The sequence below is a fragment of the Raphanus sativus genome, chromosome 9 (genome assembly GCF_000801105.2).
Source record: "Raphanus sativus cultivar WK10039 chromosome 9, ASM80110v3, whole genome shotgun sequence".
Lineage (NCBI taxonomy): Eukaryota > Viridiplantae > Streptophyta > Magnoliopsida > Brassicales > Brassicaceae > Raphanus > Raphanus sativus.
Window position 1 is genome coordinate 33,069,801 of NC_079519.1, and position 18,851 is coordinate 33,088,651.

Consider the following 18,851-nt stretch of genomic DNA (forward strand, 5'->3'; position numbering starts at 1 on the left):
ATACGGATGTAATTTTGGAGTCGTGTGACTAACGGGAATCGAACCAAGATTTCACCATATTGAGTCTAAAAGTCCTTCAAGTTAATCACCATTAATCCAACTTAAGTTGGTTAATGCAGTGTAAATCATGACTCACATTTTTGCAGTTTATACCATACAATGTAAGTATTATAAGTATATATAAGTATAAAAAAGTATTATAAGTATAACTATAAGTATTAGTTTCAAGCAATTTATAATTATTGATATGATATGATGTCGTAGAAGTCCAAACTTCCACTAAATGACAATGTGGTGGGTAAACTGTGGCCTGGTGGGGGTAAACAGAACAACATTACTTTGGGTATAAAGATTGACGAACATCCACTATGAAGATACGAAGATATTGTGAACTGTGGGTAAACAGTACAACATTACTCTTTAATACCATTAGTTAACAAGGATACATTTTTTTGTAACTGAAACTAACAAGGATACATACACTACAAAGTCTACAAAAAACAATCAGAAACCAATAACGAAAACTGCCAGATTTTCATTGGAAATAATCATTTCCTAAAACAAATTCTACAAATCATTCATCTATTTTGAATTTAATCAAAACAAATTTCGACTAAGCATAAAATAAATATATATAAATTTGGCAAATTTCAGACAAATTACCATCAACTTTATTTAATAAATTAATCTAAACTAGAATTTAATTTAATATATAATTGACATGTGATATAATATTTAACTATAATTACTATTAAAATTACAATTCATAAAATAAAAATAAAAACAATTGTTTTATTGTGAATATATTAAAAACAAAATATTTTTTTTTAAGTTTTGCGGACTTGCTCTTCTAACGCATGAAGCAGCAAAAATACAAACTCATTTAAAAAAATAAAAAATTATTTTATTTTTTGTAAAGGAAATTCTTATAAATATAACACAAAACAATAACACATAAGAAAAAGTAACTTTAAAATATCATTCTTTAAACAAGAAAGTGACAAATTACTTTAAACCATAAAAACTAACCTTATACCATCCCCAATTCCCCATACTAAACTTTCAAAACCTTATTACTAAGCCTAAATACAAATATGAAATATGTATTTATTGTATAATTTAATATTTACAAACTTAAGAAACTAATTATATTTAGAAATACTTAATTAATCATGTCTTTATAGTACATATATATTTGTATTTTCATCTTTGAACTAGAATATTACCCCCGTTAAAACGCGGGATATTTTTTTTAACTTTCAAAATCAACAAAAACTTATTTTTTGATGAAATTTTAAATTTATTGATCATCGCAAAAGAATATATGTACAGTTATAAGGAGTTTAGAGTTTGAATGTTAAAAAGAAACTGTAAACTTAAACATGTGCTGCAAACCATCTAGTCATCAGACCATATAACTTCGGTTTGGTGGAGTACTTAGTTGAAGTGATACGATTTCGAACCGTCTTGTCGATCAACTTAGCAAGCTGCTCGACTGTCTTATTGCTGGTATGGTGCCTCAACAAAAACTTAGTGCAAATGTTAGGACTTATATGTTGATAATATGGGATTCAACTTTACATTTTTGACATATATATAATTTGAGTTTAATAAAATACTTTGTTTTTATTATCACGTTTACTAAACAGTTTATTATGCAGAATAAATTAACATACTTTTATTAATTTTTCATTTTTTTCTAAATGATTTTGGATATCAATAAAATTAAATGTTAACCAAATTTATACGGTTCAATAATTAAAACAATAATATTTTGTTTATTTTTGAAAATTTTGAATTCTCAAAAGTAAATTTAGGAGAATATATTTCAAAATATCATGTTTGATTTAATAGATTATATTTTTGATTGATTAAGGTAATATATCAAATAAGACATATTAATAATCTAGGACTGGTCTAACATACTCTTGTATAGTAGATAAAAATAGAATCCTAAAATAATAGAATAGATGAATGCTATTTTAAGTTTTTTTTCTTATTATATGTTATTTTATCATAATAACTTGATTAGTGATATTTCAAGGTATTTTCATTTTTGAAACCAAAAACAATTTCTAAAAATGGTTTACTCAATTTTTTTTAAAAAATTACTAACTAAATTTTTTAATGAAAATAGCTTAAATTTTTTTAAAAAATTAAATACTATTTTAAAACTGAATATTCGTTAATTAATCACCATCATATGTATAGTCAATCTCCATTTTCATTTGTAGATAATCCAGTTATACATATATTTTGGTTCAACTCGTTATTAGCAGTAATTTGGGAAAACCCCAGTAATCCAGATATGCACAAAATTATTTGGGAAAATAATTTAATTTTCAGAATAAAAGTAGAACATGCATTAGGACAACCGTTAAAGCCAAAATAAGTCATATCCACAGACGACGTCTTTTTGAACTGTGCCAATACTGCAATCCATCCAAATTGGCTGGATAGTAACATATACTATTTTCATTTTTTTTCTCGAACAAATACTATTTTCATTTATTTATATAATATTTTGGTTAAAAACAGAGAAACTAGTGACATATATATTACACAAAATGTACAATATAGCATTTTCTACAAGGAGACATGTGTTATGTGTAGATGGACATACACATGAAACCTTGCAGTTAATTACTCACCATAATTAAAAACATGAAAGCATATTACAAAACCCAAGAAGTAATAGTAATTAACCAAACCATACAAGAACTCCATTTTTTTTTTGAAACATCCACACAAGAGCTCCATTATTATATTGATTTCAACATACGAAAGACACCCACACAACACAGAGGGAGCCGATGATGATGGTTCGAAAGATACAAGGGATTTATTTAAGCTTTGAGGACGTGGTTGTCCATATCAGCAACCATGCTCTTGACGAACTTCATGTAGTTACTGGGCTCAGGTGAGTCATCGGTTCGCTTCTCCCAGACCATAGTGATCTTGCAAACGATATCATCAGGCGACTTTTGAATGAACTGAATGGTGGTGTCATACACCTTAAGAGTCTCCATCACGTGTCCTTCAAGACCTCTGACCGTGACCGCATTGTTCTCATCGTCTATCTCTCTCCTCTCCTTAAACACCTCCGGTTTCCCATCTTCATAAACATTTATATACATAATCAAACAGTTTCATTCATTAAGTTGGCACCATATGTTTAGATTACAGAAGTAAATATGCAAATCTTTTTTTCGACAAGTCTACTATAAATAAAATTCAATTGCCGGGCTCAGAAAAGAGTTAATCAGTTTAGAGAGAGAGCAAATGAGTTTATATATGGTAAAGCCGCTTGATTATGTATATTACTGACTGGAAAATTGGTGCAACTATTTGTATGCGCCTTGATATAGACTTATCATCATAACATGGCAACATTATTACTGATTTTTTTTACGTTGATTTAGGATTGTATATAGTGTATTGTTACCAAATGTGTAGTTCCAAATCTTGATGGATCCATGAGAGTCCCAATCGCCTTCGTGGACTGTGACACCTTGGATGTGATGGCCTATGGCATCTGGAAAGAGGTGGTTCTCACTCTTCCACCTCTTGTAGTGTTTCTCTGCTGATCCTTTCAACGGAACCTCCGTCACATATGTTCCTGAAGTCGCCATGTTTTCTCTTCTTTGTATAATGACTTGTGAATAGAGTGTGCTTTTTGGGGTTGGTTGATGGCATGGATATTTTCCCGTGTAGTCTCCTTCGTTTATATATACTGTGGGTCATAAATTAATGCGCGCAATAGGAAAAAAGTGTATGGCAAGCCCACCATAATAGACTACTTTTCCATATACTTGATGGAGTGGAAATGTTAACGATGGTAAAATAAAACGTGTGCCTTATTACCACAAAACATATGATAACAAAAAAAAGTTTACTTCGAATAAAATAAAATGTGAGCTTAACTACCATAAAACTTCATTCTATTTAAGAGCATCTCCAAAAGGACTCTTTATTTTAGAGTTTTCAAAACTCTAAATTTGAAGTTTCAAAATGTTTTTCTCCAAAAGCAAAACTTCAAATCTAACTTCAAAATTATTTAAATTTTACACTATGGTCTCTATATTTGTTATAATTAATATAAATTCAAATAAATTTATAAATAACTAGCACATATATAATAATATCACATTGATATTAATTAATAAAATCTTACAGTAAATATATAAATTATAAATATATATATATATAACTAAATATTAAACTACAAGAAAAATACACTCTATTTTGAAATTTGCAAAACTTCATATTTGAAGTTTAAAGATGTTTTATTTAAATTTCATATTTGAAGTCTAAAGATATTTTTAAACTTTAATTTTTTTTATTTGAAGGTTTTTATTTAGTTCTATGTGTAAAACTTAAATTTACGAAAACAAATATGAAATATTACGAGATATGATTTTTTTAAAGATTAAAATGATAAATATCAAAATATATAAGAATCATAAAATATTACATACATAGTATGTAATGACCAAAATGCAAATAAAAAGTGAAACTTCAAATTTGAAGTTTTGAATAGTGACACTCTATATTTAAAATTTTACTACCAAAACTTCAAATTTGAAGTTTTGAAGTTTCCTTTTGGAGAACAAAAAAACTTTAAATATGAAGTTATAGAGTGTCTTTTGGAGATGATCTAACTCTAACTCTGAATTAGTTATCAATGAAAGCCATAGAGGTTTTTACGGTTAAATTAAAAACCGTAATTTTGTTTTTGGGACTATGTGTTTTTGCCAAGATTTCTCATCTTGCATTATTACAATATATTTTTTATTAAATTGCTATTATATAATTTAGTGTACATAATAAAGATTAGTTAACGAGTAAGTATATATTTAAACTGACTGAGAGTAAAAAAAAAGTAAAGAATTACTGTTACTTTGTAATGTGTTGTATAAATATAGAAGGATAATAACCATTAGGTTTGGCACCATGCATTTATAAAATAATATCATCAAATTTAACATTTTACCAAAAAAATAATAATATCATCAATCAATATCCGTCCCCACAATATATCAAACAAAGTAAACATTGTGGCATGTCTAGAAAGTCATTGTTAAGCCATAAATTAGAGAAAACAAATTTCATATTTTAATGAAGCAGGTAATAACCACTCTCGTCTTATATGAAAATATAAAATAAATAAATTCGAAGGAAACCTGATTGAAAATGACCGTTGTCTTTTGAAAATCATGATGCTCTAAGACTCATCAACTCATACATGTTTTTTGGTAAAAATAACTCATAACTCATACATTTGGTCAAAAAAATAAAATAACTCATACATCAATACTATTAAATCTGGAACATGTCTAGTTGATAAATGTTTGATCCAATGGATAAATGAAACTGGTTTTATGTAATTAGTGGTGAATGGAGAAGGCAAATGTCCGCTGTAGAATAATGTTCTTGACAGTTTTTAATTACTGTGAGAAAGAAGTGGTCTCTATTATTAGGAAGTAAAAGCGGAATATATATTTAGTTTACAAAAGCAGTTACAGTTATATAATTGTTGATAAAAAAAAGTTACAATTATATAATTAGATAAATATATTTAAAAGAAAATTCATTGGCACTTATAAATACAGTGGATGATTTTACTGGAAACAAATGTATTTCAACAATAAAAGTTTCATAAACTGTTTATGAAATCTGATTTTTTTATTGTTTGATATTATTTTGTAATTTTGATAAAAATATGTATAAAGGCATAAATTTTAAATTTGGTTTGGGACATTATAAACCGTTACACCAGTACTGAACCATCGGATATCTTATAATAATAACATATTTAATATAACTAAACTGTTTTTCTTAAAGCTGGAAAATTATGCTATTACAACTATGAGTAATATTACACATGATTCTATAATCGATAATTTTATTTGTCGTATAAAGATTCACGCCTGACTGCATCACCTGAGCCATCTTATGAGATCCATGGTTGACGGTACTCCTTTCACCATGTTGCAGATCTCTTGTAAATTTTTCTCCCTTAATTCGCATAATTCTGCATTCTCCGGAAATTAAAACACAGACCTCTTAATGTTAAAGTATTAATAAATTATTGGTTAAACCACTTGACTAAGGATCTTAATTAAATTGTTTAGCAATGAAGAAAACCAACTATAAATGCACACATGGAAATGTGTGTAAAATTTAAAACTGACTGTGATGATTTCCAAATAATGCAATATTTTGGGAGACGTCGAATGAATTAAGACTGACTGTGAATTTAAAACTGACTGTGATGATTTCCAAATAATGCAATACTGACTGTGAATTGAGTGGTGTGGGACAAGTGATTTAACTGCTGTGTGGTTTTGACAATTATAAAAACGTATAGATATATAGTACAGTGAAACCTCTATAAATTAATAATGTTGGGACTACATCAAAACTATATTTTCTATTAATTTATAGAGATTATTAATTTATCGAAATATTAGTTGAACCAAAAATTCAATTTGGGATTATAAAATTATATTAATTTATAAAGATATTAATCTATCGATTATTAATTTAAAGAGGTTATACTGTATATGCTGAGATTTTTGTTAGCACACATTTACATTCTAAGCCTAAGAAACAAATATGATTGGCTGTTCGTTTTTCATGCTGCTTCTGTCCCATCCATAGAAAGTCAACAAAAGCATAATCCGAGGACAAAAAAGTGTCATCGCTAAATGAAATATGTATGGTTTTGTTTGTTTAATTTATAGTATATAGTATAAGATAAGCCTTTTTAGCTAAAAAAAAATGTATATAGTATAAGATAACAACTAATTCTGTGGAAGCACTTTAGCCTAATGGTTAAGGTCTAAAGGCTTCTACACCCAGGTCTGGGGTTCGATACCCAGACTATGCAATTTATTGCAGATTATCTCAATTCCAGGTTTCAAGTCCCGGAGAGAGCGCGATTTATTAGACGGCGGAAAGAAGGTTTACAGGCAATTACCCAGGTTATGGAAGAAATGATTACAAGGGATCTTCAACATGGTGCAAGTAAATCTGGTCAGGCGTGGATCTTCGTAGGACGGCCAGATGATGCAGTTAGGCGTAGATCTTCATAAGACAGATATTGTCGGTTTGTCGAATCGTCTATGTAATATTCCTAATAATTGTAATATCATAATAAATCAGCGTTAAAAAAAAACAACTAATTCTCTGCGAATCAAAGGTAATTGTTGACGGGCCACCAATGGTGTTGCCTTAACATCCAGCGGCCCGTGGATATTGAGATTGCTATAAAGTTTCTACGTATTGGGTCTGTTCTTGCATCATTTGGGCTTTATATAAAAACAGAGAATATAATTACACTTTTTGAAGATCGTTGAATTACCAAAAAAAAAAAACAGCAACGAAACAGATGCTTGCCAAACAAACGCCACTAACGAAACAAATGCTCACCAAGCAGTTACGAACAATCCCTTTAAAGCCGAAGCAGCTCAATATCCACGCGCTAGTACTAACATCCGGTTTCTCTGTGTTTCAGCTATGGGTTTGTATTGCTCTTCATGCCCATGTGGTGAAAAATGGTTTTGAGACTATGTGGGATTTGTTGCAACTGAGTTAGTGATAAACACATGAAGTTTGGTGAATTGAGAAGCAAGGCAAATATTTTTAGTGTCTTGGAATGCGTTTATTGCAGTTCGTGTTTAAACGAGAAACTCGCCTATAGCTCTTTGAGTAATACCACAAAAATGTGTGCGGGATGAATGATGTTCAGTTTGATTCTTTTATTGCCTTGAGTATGCTTTCTGCTTGTGGTTAGCTAGGCTTTTTGGAGTTTCGAAAATAACTTATGATCGTCCGAAGAAAGAAGATAATGATTGTAACATTAGTATTGGTTGAAAATACAAGGCTTGATATGCAACGTATGGAGAGATTAGCCATGACGCCTTGACCTTCAATATGATGCTGGAGTGACTAAGACCGAAACTACGTGCATTCTCGAGGTCCTATCTGCTTGTAGTCATGCTGGACTAGTTAATGAAGTTAAAAAAAGGAAAGGTATTTCAATCTCATGGTTCGATCGAATGAGAAGAATCTTATGAATTTGTCAAAAAGATGATGTTGGAACCAGAGGCTGGTATCTGGGCTGCCTTATTGGATGCTTGTGCAGTTCATCGTGATGTGAAATTGGGCCAGAAAGTAGCAGACTTTCTTGTAGAAACAGCTCCTGACATTGGTGCATACCAAGTACGTACTACTGTCTAATATTTATATGCAGCTGCTGGTTAATGGGATTGTGTGTGCAACGTAAGGAATAAAATGAGGAAGCTCGGCACTAAAGATCCTAAACGAGTTATGAAGAACTTGAGAACCTGTTGTGATGATTGCCATGTTTTGGCCAAGTTTGTTTTCAAGTAATAAATGAGGAAGCTAGGCCCTAAAAAGGTCAACTATAGTTCGATTGAATACGACAGCAAAATTCATGTTTTTCAGTTAGAGGAGACAAATCACATTCGCAAGCATAAGGTTTCACCACTTGAGAAATGGTGTTTGCTCTTGCTGCAGAGAGTTCTGTTGACTTCACTTCTTGGTGTTCTGGTGTACTAAGAGAGATCTTATGAGAAATGGATCCACCGATCTTAAATGTTTAAATTGATAGCAAAAGTCAAGTTAAGGAACCAAGCTCTTGATCCTCAAAACATGCATATGGAAACACATTCTAAAGCTTTGTTTTATCCTCTGCAGAGTTCGGATGCCTGAAACAGACTACTAAACAAGGTAGAGACAAGCTACGTCACTTTGCGCATCAAACCCATTATTGCTTCTATGAAATTTAATTGTATCATTAGTTATGTACATCTTTCTTTCCCACTTTTTTTTTGCCAATTAAAGGTTTTGTATCTTTCTTGAGAAATGTCATTAACTTTTTACGGGTCTTGTATTGTATTGTGTATCTCTGGTAAAGTAAAAATTGCTAAAATTGAACTACTTTTTCATAATTTTGCAGGCGTTAAAGAAGGGTTAAAGTTATAAAACTGGTATTCAATGTTTATGTCAGTCATTAGATGCTATTTTGACAGTGATCAATAACCGAGTTTGCCTCTGTTTTATGTTTTTTTCTGAGATTTGAAAAGCATGGACACGAGGAAAAAAGATATTGTGAGAGACAGAACGAGAAGCATGAAAGAAAGAGAGAGACGGAGACAAAACAGAGAACAGAGGTTATCACTTGTCGTCAAGACATGTGAAAACAAAAAAAATCTGCATCAACGTTGTTTTGTTATTCAATTTCGCAAAACTAAGGTAAATCCTCCATTAAAAGTAGTAAAAAGCACTTTGTACATTACATTTTACATGTTACACAAAATTCGATTTATTTTTTTTTCCCGGGGGACAGCGGCTTTTAATACTGAACTGTACACTGCACCATCTCCAAGCAAAATGGCAGAATTTAGAATTTTAATATTTAAGCAGAGATCAGATAACAATTAATGCATTGGAGGGGAGATAAAGAATATAATAAAGGATAAGAAAGTTAAGCTTTGAAGATCTGAGTAGTACACTTATGAGAAGGTTCTCTCAGGAATCAAGGGTCAAGATTGTTTGATAAAGCCCATAAGATAAAGAAAACTTTAAATCTTTGTCCTCCTACTTCTTCATTCTTCTTTCTCATTATCCAAAGAAGCTCAGACAAACTTTTTTGTTACTTAGACTTCACTCAAAACAAAGAAAAAGAGTTTTGTCTTTTGGGATTATCCTCTACTACTACTCAAATTTATCACTTTTTCTCCAAAAACTATTATTATAATCAGTCAAAACTCTTTTTCTGATCTGTTTTTTTGAATCCTAACCTGCTCTGCAATACCAAATACCCACAAAAAAGGGGAGAACATTCCTTCAGAAGGAAACAGAGAGAACCATACTCAAATACTCTGTTTTCACTCCCTCATGGGCTTCTTAAGAAACCCATAACCCTTTTCTTTCCACTCAAATCAAACCACCATGGAAGATTGTGTAAGAAAAGAGCATGGCAGACGAGGAAGAAGACGAGCAGCTGCCTCCACCATGTTCTTGTGTGGAATCTTGATCTTTGCTCAGTTTAGTTTGTCTTCATCAGCTCTTTCTCCTGATCAGTATTATCACCAACCCTACCCTTCACCGAGGAAGGTTGGTCCTTTCCACAAAACGGCGTCGTTTCAGTCCCCCAGAGCCTCAGTGTCATTCACAGGTCCACGCCCAGAAGAAGAAAACAGAGATGATGTTTATAAAGACGACAAGAGATTTGTTCACACTGGTCCAAATCCTCTCCACAACTGAAAAAAAAAAGATTTGTAATACGTATCTGGTTTCTCTTCAGATCATGCAATCTCTGCTTCGAGAATATACCTCTCCACTTTCGTAGATTTTTGGTCACTATGAGATATAGATCATTATTGTTAGCCTTATATTCTAAGTATTAGACTACGAGTTAATGATCTTGTTTCTCTTTGTTGCATCGACCTTCGAAATCCAAGAATTATTGAAAACATATTATGTAACTATTTAGTTAAATCAGTATGTTTTAGAAGTTACATACTGTAAGAAAGAAAACAAATGTGTTGAAGATTCGAATGCATGGGTTTCTTCGAAGTTCATGTTCTTTTGCAGAAAAGAAGGTTGTCTTTTTGTGATAAATGATTAACTAATGTTGTACTGTAGTCTTTCAAAACTTAATGTTGAATGGGTGCAAAGATTCGAAACTACTAAACTATATAAAATTAGTACAGTTGTATTTTAAAATGTCTAATTTGTATACATGAACATGGAAGCTGTTGACTGCTCCTTATAGCTCCTGAAAAAGGGACCAAAGACTTGGAATTTGGTGAAACTCATGCATACTAACTAGTATTGTATGAGATATGAGCCCATTGTTTAGGATTTATTCATTTTCCCTTTATAATAAAAATGGCTATATGGTATTTATTCCTGTAGGCTATTGATGGTTTAGCTTTAATGATTCATAATTCATTTGTATGCGTTTGAACTTAATGCATACGGTTCTCTCGATGGGGATGCCGGTCCCCAGTGACCTCTCAATATTTTCTCACATTTTGAGAACGTTTATTAATTATCATACGAAACATATTTAATACTCAGTAATACTACCAGGCCTAAATACTACTACAAGTTTTACTAATACACTCACGGATTAATGATTCGATTTTGTTAATGTTAAGGTATTACTTAAATACAGAGTCCCCCGAAACAACCAAATTAAAATCACGAGTGACTGAGGCAATAAAAATGAGTTGTTGATTTTTTTTTTCTAAAAAAATGAATTGTTTACCTAAGTAAGAACTTTGATCTGTCTGTTTAATCCTCAAGAATATAAAACATTGATTTGAAATAGGAACCACATCAAAATTGCCTACATAAAATACATGTTTTGAAAAAAATTGTTTCAAAAAATATATTTTATGTTTTGTGCATTTATTGTTAGTTAATAACGGTAAATTATATATTTTGAAGGAATTAATTTTCCTTATGAATTTATATTGGTTAAAATTATGAAAAACCAAAAATCACATAAAATAGTACATTATGTAAAAAAATATATGTTATGTGTAAAAAAACATACATTTTTGAAATAGAGTGAGTATTTCACATCCTGTTTTTTTATAAATATTTAGAAATTTATACTGATTTCAAAATTTCATTTTGTTTTTAAAGTGTGATATGTTTTCACTTTAAAGGAACGTGTAGAAATGGGCTGGGAAAAGAGTCATTGGGCTAATGGTAGGTTTGGTCCAACTTTTAAACTTATGAATACATTCAAGTTTGTATATTGTTTTGTCTCTCACTCTCTTTCTAACTATGTACGTGCATGCATAAATATGTAAATTAAACAGTACAAAAGGCAAACCCATAATACAGCACTGAAACTCAAGTATTACTCTCTCAAATCATTTACTAGCTTAAGGTTCAGAATTCCAAAGTGACAAAAGCAACAACAACAAAAATTCTCTTTTCAATAATTTGTCTCTCGACTCTTTTATCAATCTTTCCTAAAATAAAAGTGATTAGGGCAGCGAAGTTTAAGTTTCTTCACAGCATGGGCTACATCTCAAACAACAACCTAATCAACTATTTGGCCTTCTCTACTACTAAACCTCATCTTCTATCACAATGTCTCAAAATCTTCACCTCTTTATATCTTATATATCAATCACTTCTGTACATGTTTTTGTTTTGAAAGAAGTTCCCTTAAATGGCATTTTTGGTTATTGTTACGTCTGATTTTGCAGGCAATATTATCGACAACGATCATCATCATCAGCTCATCATCGGCTCAGAAAATAACTCGCCGGCAGCTGCGTCGTCGAGATGGAATCCAACGCCGGAGCAGATCACAGCTCTGGAAGAGATATACAGAAGAGGAACACGGACGCCTACGACCGAACAAATCCAACAGATAGCAGCTAAGCTCCGTAAGTATGGCAGAATCGAGGGCAAAAACGTTTTCTATTGGTTTCAGAACCATAAGTCTAGAGAGAGACTTAAGCGACGCCGTTGTGAAGGAGATTATGACATTAACAACGCTCATGAACCACTTAAAGACTTCGAGGATTCATCATCAGGTGATTAAATAATATTACTTGATTATTATACATTAAGAATATCATATAGTAATTATTTAAAGTGCTGATCTACTTTTTAACCCCGTCCTTAAGTGTCAATTACAGGTGGTTGTCGAGCTGATCAGACAAAGAGCTGCCCATCTACCTCCCAACCACAGGTATTTACTTTTAATGTAAATATTGCATGAGTTTATTTATACATATATCTTAGTATATATTATATGGAGTATATAAATAGCTGAAGCAAAATAATTATAGATGTATATAAATGTTCGTATGTGTGGAAAAGTTGTAAATGATGCATAAAATTGCAGAGAAGTTTTTTCATGAGATGTGGAGTATCTTCTAAGTTTGATAATTATCTGTATTTTTTTTTGAAACTATAATTATCTGTATTTCCTAAAAAAAAAAGAATATTGAGAGCCAAAACAAGCTGGTCAATTTTTGTTTTCTTCTTCTCAGAATGAATTAGTTTTGGCGAATCAAGTCGATAATAAAGAATCAGAAAGGGCATCGGATGAAGGCAAAGAAGCCATGTGGAGAAATCTTGTTGCTTCATTCGTAAATCAAGAACCAGGAGAGATTAATATCGAAGAAGATAGATGCAATGTCAGTGGAGAAGTACAAGAAGAAGAAAAAGTTGAAGAAGAAACAAGGGAGATCCGAACTTTAAACCTCTTCCCGGTACTGGAGAACCAAGAGAAACCCGAGTGGTTTGCAGAGAAGAAGAAAACAAAATCAAACCGAATGTGTTACAACTATCGTTACTACTATGAGTTCATGCCTCCGAAGAACTGAACCAAAACCCATGTGTGAGTAATAAATTAGATAGTGGATTTAATGAAGTTTTTTCGTTGTTTGTCGAGAAATGGGTAAGTGATGTCTAGAGAGAGAAAGACAAAGACGTGTAGTAAATGTTAGTGGGGTTTGAAGTTTTAAGGTTATTTTAAAACGGTTTCTAGGGTTTTGGAGAATCATGATTATTTTTCTATTTATTATTACCCGAATGTGAAGTTGGACCATGTTGGTGGTTGGGTCTGGAGCCCGAACTATATACATATGTCTGAAAGCGAAAGGTTTCGGTGATCTGTTGTCAATATAAAGAATTCTTCACATGCTTTCTCTTCTTCCCCTGCAACATTTAATAAGACTTTTCAAAAAAAAAACATTTAATAAGACTATGTGAGAGAGACATTCGATGCTGACTTTGCACTATGTTTAGAGTCCCTTCAGATTTTTTTCTGTGAGTTTAGCATATGTGCGGTTTATTAGCAGAAAAGGTGTGTGGGAAGTGATCTGAACCTAACACTTGACTTTTGATAGAGTGAAAGACGAACAATCTTTAATGTTTTTGCCCATTTCTCATTCGTTATACACATTAAATCTACCAATAGATGCATGAATCAAAAGGTGTTAGCTTATGTCTATCCTAAAGTTATTCTGTATATCAAGAGATTATAAAAGGACAAGACTTGGGTTCACCCCCTATGGTGAACCTTCAAATTCACCACCTCCCTAATAACCAATCAAAATGCCAACTAGATTAATGATTAAAAATATTAACTATTTTTTTCAAAAATAAAAATAATTAGAAAAATAGAGTTAATTTTAATAATGCTAATGTCACTATCTAATCCATAAACTCAAATTCTATACCCTAAATCCAAATTCTAAACCCTAAATTCTAAATTATAAACCTAAATTCTATACCCTAAACCCAAATTCTATACACTAAATCCAAACCATAAATCATAAACCCAAAAACCTGAACTCTAGACCCAAACCTATACCATAAACCCAAATCCTAGACTCTAAACCCAAAACGTAAATACAAAACCCAAACCCTATACCCTAAATATTTGGATTAATATTGATGTTGTTCTTTTGAAATTTAAGGTTAAGAATTAAATTTTGGATTTAGAGTTCATGGTTTGGGTTACGGTCTAGGGTTTAGGGTTTACGGTCTACGGTTTGGGTTTAGGGTTTATGGTTTGGTTTTAGAGTATAGGATTTGGATTTAGGGTTTATGGTTTGAATTCAGGGTATAATTTTGGGTTTAAAGTTTAGATTTCTTGGTTTATGATTTATGGTTTGGATTTAGGGTTTAAGATTTGGATTTAGTGTATAGAGTTTGGGCTTAGGGTATAGAATTTGGGTTTAGGGTATAGAGTTTGGGTTTATAATTTAAAATTTTGAGTTTACAATTTATATTTAGGGTATATAGTTTGAGTTTAGTGATTAAATAGTGACATTAGAATTATTAAATATGATATTCTTTATTTTTTTAATTATTTTATCATTAGTCTAGTTGGCACTTTGATTGGTTATAAGAGAGGTGGTGAATTTGAAGATTTACCATAGGGGGTGAACCCAAGTCTTTTCCATTATAAAAACATAAGATAACTAAAGAAAGGAAAGAAAAAACAAGAAAGGAGTAGAAATATATGCTTGTGAGACTTTCTTACCTTTTTTGAGAATTGTTCTACACTGTTAGAGCACCCCCATCAGCAAACTTTAACAAAAGTTTACTCATTTCCCAATAAAGAAAAATATTAGAACAATCTAATTTTGTTAAATTATTTCGCGAGCTCTCGCCAATGAACCCATTTTATCATTATTTCATGGGCTCCACGGCATGTGACGGTCCGCGACTGGTTCGATTATTAATTTTCTTTTTTTAAAGTCAAACTGAAAAAAATAAAAAATACTTTTGTGAATTCCATAGAATTAACTGATGCAGATGCTCTTACCAAATTATAAAATATTAAATATAATTCTGATAATTGGTCTACTTTAAAATATTAATATATAAATGTGGAAAACCTACCACTAATCACTAATGATGCTCTTAGGATAACTCCAATGGAAGGTTCTGAAATGAGAGTTTCTTACCAAAAGTAATAAATATTTTGACAGGAAAGTTTCTCAGAAGCTTGAGTGATCTGTGATCCATGTGAAAATCTCTCAAATGGATGTTAGCCCATCTTTTGTCTCTTTAAGTCGATTTTAAGAACATGACTGTTGTATTTGCATGATGGTATGAACAAAATAACCGTCTTTGAGACAAATGACGATGAAGAACGATTCTTAAAGACAACCACACAAAGCATTTATAACTTCGACCATAACACTTTAATTGACTCTATTGTTTCTGCACCTAAAACATCAGTCCCACGATTTATTTTTCCTAGTACAATTACAACAGGACAGATATATAGTTTTGTCCCATTCCTCAAATCACATTAACATTTCAAAAAGTCTTGACAAATAAAAAAGATACAAAGCTGTATCCAATGCTCGTTTATTAATATTTCCTAGCTACTTCCTGGGACTTTCTTCAGTGTCTAATTACTGCGAATTCAAAGCTGTAATCACAGAAATATCAAGTAATCACTGCCACACTTTATTGATCATAATCCACAGACAGAACTACAGAGACCAAGCAGAAACAAATTGTATTTCAACAAGTAAATGACACAACAAGAGTCTTTTAGCCATGTTCTTATTATTGTTCAGAAGCAATTCGATAAACGCGACTGACTTGTATTTAAGGGGCATAGAGAGGCTCAGGCATGTTTTCTCTTCGAATCCTAGCATACAAAGGAATTGTAAGCATGAATAATACACTCATCAAAAATAGTTGGTAAAAGACTTTGTATAGATTTAATAATGAGAATGATTGGATAAAATAGTAAAAAAAAATTTACCAGTTGTCTTGCGCCCATTTGCATCCATCAGATTCAACTACATGTAAGCTATAGGCATGTCTTGACTTGGGGGATAGATTCTCGAAACTACATCCCAAAACAAACACAATGAAGAAAGTTAGAGAACATTTTTTTTTCAGAGCTCAGCCAAAATCTAGACTAATAAGCAAAGCTACTTCATCGTGGAAGATAGAAGTTTTACCTTTGATGGATTAGATCACCATGAATGGCAATCATTGAGCCTGCTTTCATTTCAATCGGCACAAAATCTTTCAGCTCGTAAGACGGGGATGGCTGATCATAAGTTACACCGTTTTCACCCCGGACAAACCTTCTAACCAGACCGTCTGAAACAAAGTAGAAGAAAAAAAGACCGTTTAGCTAGAAGAAACCATGAGGATCACAGAGAACACAAGAGACAGAGATTAAAAACATACTCTTGTGAGATCCAGGTATTGCCCAAAGACAACCGTTTAGAGTTGTGGAATCTTCTAAAGCCATCCAGAGACCAGTGCAACTAGGTGGATCCGTGTACACATAAGAATTATCTTGGTGCGGCACAACTTCGCCTCCTATTCCAGGTTGCTAGTAAAATCAATAGCCCAAATGCTTAGTTGATAAGCTCATATTAACCTTATTATAGATAAGAACACTATCTAGAGATAGCTTTTGAAACTATAAACTTTACTAGAAATACTATTTCTGAATAATGTGCATTATCAATTGTTGAACATTTTGTATATTCTGTGAGGATCTCAGTTCCTAATTATTAACATAAATCAACATATAGTGTGAACACATGGAATTTTGTGGCAACGCATTTCCATTGATCTTAAGTGGTGTGCAGAAGTATATTTTTTTTTTAAAAAGTACCTTGAAAATGTACATAGACTGCATGACGACTGGTCTCCTGTAACCAAAGGATGATACCAAACTTGAGACCTTGGAGGAATATGTGAATTCCTTATACAATGGTTCAAGCTCGTGCAGTGCTGCGCCAACAAAACACATTATCAAACGTTTTCCTCCACCAAACACTAAAGTTTTGTTTTTTTTTGTAGTAAACATGTTGAAAAAGGTACCATGGCCAACTTTGTTTATAGAAAGCTCTTTTGGTTGCTTCAGTTCCCCATTGTTGCCAAAAGCTTTTTCTGAGATTCAAACAAACAACAACTCTTCACGGTACCAAAGCAGGTAATAAGCGAGATTATAACAAAAAATAAGTAGACACTAGAGAATTCCAACTAAAATGATTTAAGATTTACAAACAAAAATTGCATCCTAGTTAGGTCATTATAAATAAACGATTGCAGTTTCCTACACATGTGAATCAAAATAACTGCCATTACTTTCATGAAGACTAATATTCACATTCATTCTACTGTTTTAAATAAGAAAATGATAATTTTTTTATTAGTGTTTTCAGATTCTGCAACATTATATATCTCAAATTCATTGGATGCAGCATTCATAGTAAAGTGAAAATATTTACTTAAGAAAAGAGTACTTGCACGACAAACAACATAGAATTGCCAAGAACACAATCAGAACACTAACTCAAGCGATCTTTCTGATTATATAAACAAAAGAAGTGTATGGGAAACTATAAACAAAAGTAATGCAAGAAAAGCTTCTAAAGAACATAGGATACCTTCAAAGAAGAAGGAGATTTTTGCAGCGCTGTCAAAGAAGTAATCGTCCTTCGTGTGCTGCTGCAGAAGAAACATGATAATATCAGATTTTAAGTAAATTAAAATCAGACAAAAACATAAGAATCATGATGGAGCTGAACCTGATTTGTAGTGGAGAAAACAGAGGAGGAGTCGGAAGGATCAAATTGAGTCAGCAACTCGTCCATCCTCTTCCTCAAGCCACTAATCTCATCCTCGCTCGCGAAAGATTCGATCACGACATACTCTTTTTCATTATTTCAAAATAATTAAGTTACTTCTCCTTCTTACTCGTTCATCAATCCAAGCAAAAACACAAATAGAGTTAGAAGGAAACTTCATAAGAAACCTTGAGAGTGGAAAAGCTCGAGCTGGTCTGGAGTTAGACTTCCGGTGATTCCCATCATGCAGTGGTTCCGCTAGAGTCTTCGTGCTTCAAATCCTCCTCTGTATTTATGATCGTTTTGTTTTTGACTTCGATCACCCAAAAGGACAAGTAGAAGAAGAGACCAAAGTCTTTTAGAACTCCAAAAAATATTCAGACCTTTTCCCCCACGCGCAACACGTTGACTTGTCCTTTCACCTTCAGCTTAGCAAGTATTCTCAACGCGCTAGAGTAGAGCGTGATAGACTTATTATTTGGGCCTCTTGTATTACTAAGCCCAACAGTAATAATTATATCTATGTGCTTGATGGATCAATGCGCAAAAGACTTACATAAGTACATTTTTAAAATTTCTTTTAGTTTATAATGTTAAATTGCTAAATTTTGCTTTTTAATAAAGTGAGATTATTTTATGGAAATTTATTTATTTTATTTAATTTTATTTTTGTTCATAATTTTGTATGTTACTCTTATATTAATTTACTTTGATATC

General features: G+C 31.9%; 4 protein-coding genes across 6 annotated transcripts; 2 read left to right on the forward strand and 2 right to left on the reverse strand.

Annotated features, from left to right (window-relative positions):
* Window positions 1-2,522: 2,522 nt before the first annotated feature.
* Window positions 2,523-3,715, reverse strand: LOC108824192 (MLP-like protein 328). Its single transcript, XM_018597565.2, has 2 exons — window positions 3,446-3,715; window positions 2,523-3,115 (listed from the first exon to the last, which is right to left on the reverse strand). Exons 1-2 carry the CDS (start codon window positions 3,630-3,632, stop codon window positions 2,847-2,849), a joined length of 456 nt encoding a protein of 151 aa, XP_018453067.1. The 5' UTR covers window positions 3,633-3,715; the 3' UTR covers window positions 2,523-2,846.
* A 5,845-nt stretch (window positions 3,716-9,560) lies between these two features.
* LOC108825322 (CLAVATA3/ESR (CLE)-related protein 16) lies at window positions 9,561-10,697 on the forward strand. Its single transcript, XM_056993567.1, has one exon. It carries the CDS (start codon window positions 9,982-9,984, stop codon window positions 10,294-10,296), a length of 315 nt encoding a protein of 104 aa, XP_056849547.1. The 5' UTR covers window positions 9,561-9,981; the 3' UTR covers window positions 10,297-10,697.
* Window positions 10,698-12,207: 1,510 nt separating this feature from the next.
* LOC108825323 (WUSCHEL-related homeobox 6) lies at window positions 12,208-12,640 on the forward strand. The gene has a single exon (XM_018598629.2). The coding sequence runs from the start codon at window positions 12,227-12,229 to the stop codon at window positions 12,602-12,604; it is 378 nt and encodes a 125-aa protein (XP_018454131.2). The 5' UTR covers window positions 12,208-12,226; the 3' UTR covers window positions 12,605-12,640.
* A 3,060-nt stretch (window positions 12,641-15,700) lies between these two features.
* Window positions 15,701-18,514, reverse strand: LOC108824279 (phytanoyl-CoA dioxygenase). Of its 3 annotated transcripts, XM_018597672.2 has the most exons (10): window positions 18,323-18,513; window positions 18,096-18,220; window positions 17,955-18,015; window positions 17,386-17,454; window positions 17,177-17,295; window positions 16,741-16,888; window positions 16,506-16,650; window positions 16,304-16,390; window positions 16,138-16,186; window positions 15,701-15,961 (listed from the first exon to the last, which is right to left on the reverse strand). In XM_018597672.2, the coding sequence occupies exons 1-9, from the start codon at window positions 18,378-18,380 to the stop codon at window positions 16,144-16,146; spliced, it is 855 nt and encodes a 284-aa protein (XP_018453174.1). In that variant the 5' UTR covers window positions 18,381-18,513; the 3' UTR covers window positions 15,701-15,961; window positions 16,138-16,143. The 3 variants fall into 3 exon arrangements, with proteins under 3 accessions (XP_018453174.1, XP_018453175.1, XP_018453173.1); XM_018597673.2 differs by lacking the exon at window positions 15,701-15,961 and having other exon boundaries at window positions 15,977-16,186; window positions 17,955-18,012; window positions 18,323-18,514; XM_018597671.2 differs by lacking the exon at window positions 15,701-15,961 and having other exon boundaries at window positions 15,977-16,186.
* Between the last annotated feature and the right edge of the window lie 337 nt (window positions 18,515-18,851).

Bases quoted from the DNA above. Each gene is read 5' to 3' on its own strand.
- LOC108824279 (XM_018597672.2), bottom strand. From the start codon at position 18,380: ATGATGGGAATCACCGGAAGTCTAACTCCAGACCAGCTCGAGCTTTTC. The intron at 18,016-18,095 runs GTTCAGCTCCAT...TTTCTTCTGCAG, and splicing joins TTTTCTCCACTACAAATCAG to CAGCACACGAAGGACGATTA. The intron at 16,889-17,176 runs GTACTTTTTAAA...TGATTTTACTAG, and splicing joins AGTCTATGTACATTTTCAAG to CAACCTGGAATAGGAGGCGA.
- LOC108825323 (XM_018598629.2), top strand. From the start codon at position 12,227: ATGGCATTTTTGGTTATTGTTACGTCTGATTTTGCAGGCAATATTATC.
- LOC108825322 (XM_056993567.1), top strand. From the start codon at position 9,982: ATGGAAGATTGTGTAAGAAAAGAGCATGGCAGACGAGGAAGAAGACGA.
- LOC108824192 (XM_018597565.2), bottom strand. From the start codon at position 3,632: ATGGCGACTTCAGGAACATATGTGACGGAGGTTCCGTTGAAAGGATCA. The intron at 3,116-3,445 runs GTAACAATACAC...ATGTTTATGAAG, and splicing joins GATTTGGAACTACACATTTG to ATGGGAAACCGGAGGTGTTT.